The sequence below is a fragment of the Pongo abelii genome, chromosome 23 (assembly GCF_028885655.2).
Source record: "Pongo abelii isolate AG06213 chromosome 23, NHGRI_mPonAbe1-v2.0_pri, whole genome shotgun sequence".
NCBI lineage: Eukaryota > Metazoa > Chordata > Mammalia > Primates > Hominidae > Pongo > Pongo abelii.
The window spans coordinates 47,391,313-47,399,357 of NC_085929.1; the positions used below are offsets into that span (position 1 = coordinate 47,391,313).

The 8,045-nt window shown below is 41.7% G+C and overlaps 1 protein-coding gene across 11 annotated transcripts in view; it reads left to right on the forward strand.

Annotated features, from left to right (window-relative positions):
• Positions 1-5,369, forward strand: part of XPNPEP3 (X-prolyl aminopeptidase 3) — a 71,200-nt gene extending 65,831 nt beyond the window's left edge. For 9 of the 11 annotated variants that reach the window (XM_054542980.2, XM_009234405.3, XM_054542986.2 and 6 more), the window contains 3 exons: positions 122-302; positions 2,159-2,279; positions 4,069-5,331. In XM_054542980.2, coding sequence (XP_054398955.1) covers positions 122-302; positions 2,159-2,279; positions 4,069-4,235 — 469 coding nt within the window. In that variant the 3' untranslated portion in view covers positions 4,236-5,331. 11 annotated transcript variants of the gene reach the window in all.
• Positions 5,370-8,045: the final 2,676 nt, after the last annotated feature.

Here is an 8,045-nt window from a genome sequence, read left to right on the forward strand (position 1 = left end):
TAAACATCAACAGTGCCCCAGCAGCAGCAGCATCTTGGAGTTTTTCTAATCAAATTTAGTAGCAAACTTCTTAGAATATCAGATTATCTAAGTTCAGGTTCTTTGGTTTTCCCGTCCGCAGGTTTACTGCACCTCAGGCAGAACTCTATGAAGCCATTCTAGAGATCCAGAGAGATTGTTTGGCCCTCTGCTTCCCTGGGACAAGCTTGGAGAACATCTACAGCATGATGCTGACCCTGATAGGACAGAAGCTTAAAGACTTGGGGATCATGAAGAACATTAAGGAAAATAATGCCTTCAAGGTACTTCATTCTCTTGACCCCAGTTCTCAAGAACACCTAGCATGCTGCTAGGTTTTTACCCTATATAAAGCTAATTAGATTTAGAAATGGGACAGATGCAGTGATTCATGCCTGTAATCCCAGTAGTTCAGGAGGCTGAGGCAGGAGGATTGCTTGAAGCCAGCCTGGGCAACATAGCAAGCAAGACCCATCTGTATACATGTAGATACATACACACACACACACACACACATATATATATATATATATATTATATATATACACACACACACACACATACGTAGATATATATACATACACACACGGGGTTTTTTAAGTAAAAAGAAAAGATTTAGAAATCATCTTTGTGATCTATAAAAGGGATTTAGCTTTAACATGGATTAAAACAAAGGAAGTCAGTACTTATTTCTTCCAGAAGATGGCAGCACATTCTGATTCATTACATGCTGCATAACTAGCTCAGTATTCAGAAAACGTAAAATGAAGTCTGGTGCCGACAGGGTGAAAAAGGAAACAAGAAATGAGGAGAAGCCTGGGAAACATAGCAAGACCCTATCTCTACAAAAAATTTAAAAGTTAGCCAGGTGTGGTGGCACACACCTCTAGTCTCAGCTACTTGGGAGGTTGAGGTGGGAGGATCACTTGACCCCAGGAGTTCAAGGCTGCAGTGAGCTATGATCGCACCACTGCACTCTAACCTGGGCCACAGAACAAGGCCCTGTGTCAAAAAAAAAAAGAGAGATTAACTTTTAATCTTTTTATGGGTTATTCTGTAGGTCAAAGGAGAAGGTATTTGTTGTTTAAGTGACATTTTCGAGACTTCAGCAATATTCCCAAAGACCATGTCATTAGTGAATTATTTTTCTGCATCCAAAATGTGATGGTATTCAGTAAAAATGTAAAACCTCAGCTTTAAAATTAAGATGCTAGATGTCTAAGTCAGATAGACCATTAGGCATCTCCTACCTACCAGTTAAGCCTGCTAGGACTTCTGTTATCAATAAAAATGAAGCTATAAATTGGCTGTTGCTCGGGCCAACAAATCTTTAACTAACTGACGGAAATATCCAAGCTGGCTGTGCACAGTGGCTCACACCCGTAATCCCAGCACTTTAGGAGGCTGAGGCAGGTGGATCACATGAGGTCAGGAGTTCGAGACCAACCTGGCCAACATGGTAAAACCCTGTCTCTACTGAAAATACAAAAATTAGCCAGGCATGGTGGTACATGGCTATAATCCCAGCTACTTGGGAGGCTGAGGCGGGAGAATAGCTTGAACCCAGGAGACAGAGTTTGCAGTGAGCCAAGATCGCACCACTGCACTCCAGCCTGGGCAACAGAGCAGGACTCCATCTCAAAAAAAAAGAAAGAAATACCCAAGCTGGTAGGTGCCCAAAAGTATGCCTTCTCCACAAGTTGCTGTGAGATATTTAGGGTCTCCAGAGTAGATTCCTGAGAGGGATGTGTGAACGAACATTGGAAAGAGAACTGTGGTAATAGTCATCCTCTCTTTCCCAAGAAAAGAGATTTTTCTTTCTTTTATTTTTACCTTTCCTGTGGTACTGAAGAAAAGAGAATTTGCCACAGTCATTAGTTGGGATTACTCAAGTCAGCATGTATGTAGTATATTAAATAGCGGGAATGGAAATGTGGATTGATGAGAATGCCATTGGCAGAATTGCATGTAAGAGGTCGCAGTTTTTCAGGTGCCTTTAAGTATTAGCCCAAGGAGGGATTAAACTGAAGTGGCAGAACCATGGGGAGATAAGAACACATATCTCACTGATTTATACTTGCCCAGCATTCCCTGTAAGAGGTCATTGCTCTAATGATACTGTGATAATTATCTTTTCCAGGCTGCTCGAAAATACTGCCCTCATCATGTTGGCCACTACCTCGGGATGGATGTCCATGACACTCCAGACATGCCCCGTTCCCTCCCTCTGCAGCCTGGGATGGTAATCACAATTGAGCCAGGTAAGGAGAGGTGTTACAATAGTAGTATGAGGTAAATGTTTGTTTGTTTGTTTGTTTTTGAGATGGAGTTTTGCTCTTTCGCCCAGGCTGGAGTGAAGTGGTGTGATCTTCATTCACTGCAACCTCCGCCCCCCAGGTTCAGCAATTCTCCTGCCTCAGCCTCCTGAGTATCTGGGATTACAGGTGTCGGCCACCACGCCTGGCTAGTTTTTATATTTTTAGTAGAGACGGGGTTTCGCCATGTTGGCCAGGCTGGTCTCGAACTCCTGACCTCAGGTGATCCACCTATCTCGGTCTCCCAAAGTGCTAGGATTATACATGAGCCACCACGCCCAGCCACATTGTTTGTTTTTACCTCAACCAATGTAATTAACTTAGAAGAGACAGGAAAAAAAGTCCAGTATGGAAGATAATTTTATTTTAGATTTATCTTTCGTATTCTTATTTAACATCACACAATTTGTTCAATTTGACTCCTCCAATAAACAACAGATGGGGAATACTTCCTATAAGTAGATATTAAGAAATGAATCTTTTTTAATCCTGCCTTTCCCAGGGCCAGTTTGTACTGGTCTCCCATTTAGTAGTGGGGGGCTGCTCAAGCTTCCAAAGCCCCCGGTGTTTGTGTGCAGAGAGACAGGCAGACACACTATGCTCTCAGTTTCAACACCTCTGCAAGCTGCATTGAACTACCCAGCACCATCCCACTCCTTAGTATCCATCGCCTTCCTCATAAGCTTCAGAGAAAGCTAACAGTCGGATACGTTACCTAACTTGAATGGTCCTGGGTGTTGGGCAGGATTCTGAAGAGAAGCGGTGGCCACAGTGGTGTGTGAAGATTGATGTTGTCAGAGTTGATGGTTAAATACTTATGCTGGTTTTGTTTTGAAAACAGATCTAAATTTTAGATTTCAAGTATTTTAATCTCTATATAAATTATGGCTGTGAAATGTCTTTTATGCCACCCTTTGAACCTAGTCATACATTGCTATCTGTGGCCATAGGTATATCATTTAGTTCAATCTGGTTGGTACATGGGCGCTTCCTTAGACTGCGCTACATTTTCCTTTGCTGATCTTTCTTTTTTTTTAATCGCAGAGCAGTATCTGTGAGGATAGTGGAGGAAGTTTACAACTTGTTTAATATAAAAAGCCCTGGTATGTGTCTAACTTCATGATTAGAAAGGGTACCTGGGGTTTCTACATTTTTCCAAATGTACATTAAAGTCTTTCAGTTTCTCTTGTATTTTATATTATGTACATCAGATATATTTAAGTCTTATAATGACTATCTCTGCAGCTTCCAGTTGTCAAGGCTAATAATCTCTAAATGTTTCTTTTAATACAGTTTAAATATATTCTGTCTTTATTTTTGCAAAGTGCTGTTTTTCCAAGGGACTCTTAGGCAGGGGAAGAATGCACTTATATAATCTGCTTGTCCCCCACATATATTGATGTACTTTTAAATTAAGTAACTTTATTGGCCTTCTTGAGCCACCAGAATATGACAGAATCATGATCAGCATTGCCATAGTTGTATTTAGCTTGTAGTCCAATATAAAGATAACCACAATAATAATTTTAGTAATGATACCAACATGTGTTGACCATTATATGCCAGGCACTTTGACATGTATTATCTCATTTAATCCTCACAGCTTTACTAGGTAGGTACCATAAAGATCCAGTATTACAGAGGAAGGAATTTTAACCCAGAGGTTAACTTACTTGCCCCAAACCACCCAGTTACTATCATTCCTGAACAACATGTTCTTCTTTCTACTTCACAGGCATTTATATTCCAGAGGATGACAAAGATGCCCCAGAGAAGTTTCGGGGTCTTGGTGTACGAATTGAGGATGATGTAGTGGTGACTCAGGACTCACCTCTCATCCTTTCTGCAGACTGTCCCAAAGAGATGAATGACATTGAACAGATATGCAGCCGGGCTTCTTGACCTTCACTGCGGCCCACATGCACCTCAGGTTCAAGATGGGTGTCTGCTGGTAGCCCTGCACGTGTGCTTTCTGAGTGTCTCTGTGTGTGCATTAATATATGCATTCCATTTGGGAGCATAGCAGCTGTGTGAATGTATGTAATCGTGTATGGGGGTTTTTTTGTTTTAAGTAGTTAGAAGTCTGGAAAAATGAATTTTTGAATAGTATGTTACTGCAGCTTTGGTAACATTAATTCTATAGAATTAATGACCAGAGCAAGTTTAATTTTTAAACATAAAGGTCTTGGTTACATATGTCCATGCATTCCAGTTAACACATTTAAACATATAGAAAATTCACTTCTTCTTTCAAGTCCTTCCCTTTCTATACTTTTGCTGAGATCCAGCCAATATCATAAGAAGTTTGTGTGATGCCTGTATTTTTAGCTAATTACCAAGGTCTCTGCCTATGCGAAAATTCATCTTTTGGTGATTGTGGGTGGCCAATACATACCTTCTGTAACTCCTCCCTACCTATTCTAGATCCTGCATATCTACTGGAGCCATATGAGCCCTCAGGGGCACTGGTGTCCTGCAGTCTTACTAGTCAGCCACAGTCCAGGTTCCAGCAACACTAGCTACCTACCAAACAAAACACTTTTGAGCTTTTCTTGCCATTTGGTTGCCTGGGACCTGGAAAGTGTTTAGATTCTTGATAAAGAAGGAAATGGAAGAGAAAGAAAATTATATATATATATATATATACTAAAGATCCAGACATCAGGGCTGGGTACAGTGGCTCCACCTGTAATCCCAGCACTTTGGGAGGTCCAGGCAGGTGGATCTCTTGAGACCAGGAGGTCAAGACCAGCCTGGCCAACGTGGTGAAACACTGTCTCTACTAAAAATACAAAAATGAGCTGGGTGTGGTGATACATGTCTGTAATCCTGGCTACTTGGGAGGCTGAGGCATGAGAATTTCTTGAACCTGGGAGATGGAGGTTGCAGTGAGCTGAGCTCATGCGACTGCACTCCAGCCTGGGTGACTGAGCAAGACTCTGCCTCAAAAAAAAAAAAAAAATCCTGACATCCTGCCATCTTTTCTCTTCAGTTTAAAGATGATTTATTAATGATGGCTTCAAAAATTAATAAAAAGAAAAGAAAAAAATGATTTCTGGCTGGGTGTGGTGGCTCAATCCTGTAATCCCAGCACTTTGGGAGGCCAAGGCGGGCGGATCACGGGGTCAGGAGATCGAGACCATCCTGGCTAACAACAGTGAAACCCCGTCTCTACTAAAAATACAAAAAAAATTAGCTGGGCATGGTGGCAGGTGCCTGTAGTCCCAGCTACTCAGGAGGCTGAGGCAGGAGAATGGCGTGAACCCGGGAGGCAGAGCTTGCAGTGAGCCGAGATCACGCCACTGCACTCCAGCCTGGGCGACAGAGCGAGACTCTGTCTCAAAAAAAAAAAAAAAATTATTTCTTTCCCAGACATCCCTGCTCCCTCTATAGATTCTTAATGCACTGACCCTCACGGGTTACCCTTGTAGCTGTTGTGCTGTGCAGAAGCAGATCCTCTACTTACGTACCCTGTCAGAGTCACAGTAGTGGTGCCCAATTTTCAGAGAAGTACCCCTGTTATCATTCTGTGATTTCCTCTAGTGCTAATAGAAACAAAATACAGAATCTACCAAGTACCCGTAAATATTATATGATTCTTATCTTTCTTTGATACTAGCACTGGGAGTGCAGTGGTAAAGAGTCATACTTCTTTTTTTTTTTTTTTTTTGGAGACAGAGTCTCGCTCTGTCGCCTGGGCTGGATGGAGTGCAGTGGCGTAATCTCGGCTCTCTACAACCTCCACCACCTGGGTTCAGGCAATTCTCCTGCCTCAGCCTCCCAAGTAACTGGGACTACAGGTGCACGCCGCCATGCCCAGCTAATTTTTTGTATTTTAATTTTTTGTATTTTAGTAGAGACAGGGTTTCACCCTGTTGCCCAGGCTGGTCTCAAACTCCTGAGCTCAGGCAATCCGCCCACCTCAGCCTCCCAAAGTGCTAGGATTACAGGCATGAGCCACCGTGCCTGGTGTAAGAGTCATATTTTTTTAAACACAAACATTGGATACAATTATACAGCAACTCAGTTTGCAAGGTGAACAGGGCTAGATTACCACAGATAGCTTATTTAGGAGCTTCTATGATAGAGGGAAGCTTTAAGAACCAGTGTGTTCACCTCCTTTAAACCTGGATATGAGCTCAAGATGTATAAAACATGCCAATTGTTAGAACACAAATTTGAGGGTTTCTTAAAAAAACAATTTGTATTAGGGAAGCACAAGCTAGGGGATTAACAATCTCTACAATGCTGGAAGTTTGCCTATCTTATCAGGGAAACCCAGGGTACAGAGTGAAAAGCAGACAGGCAGTGAGTTCCTCAAGAGACAGATAATGTGAAAACAAAAGTGATACAAATCATATCCTGACAGTGCTAGCCTAGGAATGCCTGGCTTTGCACACCTTATCTAAGCAGCTCTCAGAATGGAGGCTGCACAGCTGGAGTCTCCATCCCCCATACCAACCTTCCCACCTCCCTCCAATTTCTCAATCCAGTGCTTTTTAAAAGAAGGGGAGGGAAATAACTCCACGACTCTGGCTGCTCACTTCCCAGGCTCTGTGCCCCCAACAGCCCTTTCCTTGGATTGTGTTTCCTTTGTTCATTTGTAATCCAGGAATAAGGAATTTCCTTTTCTTCTTGTATCATTTTCTTTTCTTTTTTTTTTTGAGACAGAGTCTCACAATGTCACCTGAGCTGGTGTGCAATAGCAAGATCTCAGCTCCCTGCAACCTCCACCTCCCAGGTTCAAGCGATTCTCCTGCCTCAGCCTCCCAAATAGCTAGGATTACAGGCGCCTGCCACCACACCCGGCTATTTTTTTGTATTTTAAATAGAGACAAGGTTTCACTATGTTGGCCAGGCTGGTCTCGAACTCCTGACCTCATGATCTGCCCGCCTCGGCCTCCCTAAGTGCTGCAATTACAGACGTGAGCCACTGTGCCTCCTGTATCATTTTCTATGGTCTAAACTTTTCTAGCTAAAAGCCTAGGTAGCTTGTATGTATAGCAGCATACTTAGACATGAAACAGACTTCTGGTTAGATTCCAGTCAAGTTCTATAGATGTTATTGGTAGGCAGAAAGGCTGTTGTGGAATTCTGGTGATTTTCAGTCCCTGACCCAGGTATATTGTCCTTTGAGTCCCAGATTAACTAACTATAGCAGCTAAGCATTTGAATCAGACTTCTCATAGCAATGTTATGGGCTGTCTGATATATTCAGGATTTGTTGAGCAGATAAGCTGTGTATGATCTTATTCATTCTCAGCCATGCCACAGACATACCCATTTCCCTTTAGTTATTTTTTTAATACAGAGAATGCTATTAACTGTTATTGGATATCAAATAATTTTATTTTTCTAATGTCAGGAAATGACCCATTTCACTTAAGTGAGTTTTCCAAATAATTAAAATGTAATACTTCAAGAATAAAATGTTTCCAAATATTTCTTAAAATTCTTAAAATTTAGGTTAAAGTTTGCTGATCTCTTACATTTAATAAAGCTGGGACTTGAAGACTTACCATAGTTTTCAACTGCCTTGCAAGTTCATAAACTTCTAAAGGTAAAAAGTGAATAAGATAAATTCAGAGTTTTAAGGTAAGGGCTTTATATTAGCTTTTTTTTTTTTTTTTTAAGTTTTTTTTTTTTTTTTGAGACGGAGTCTCGCTCTGTCACCCAGGCTGGAGTGCAGTGGCACGATCTTGGCTCACTGCA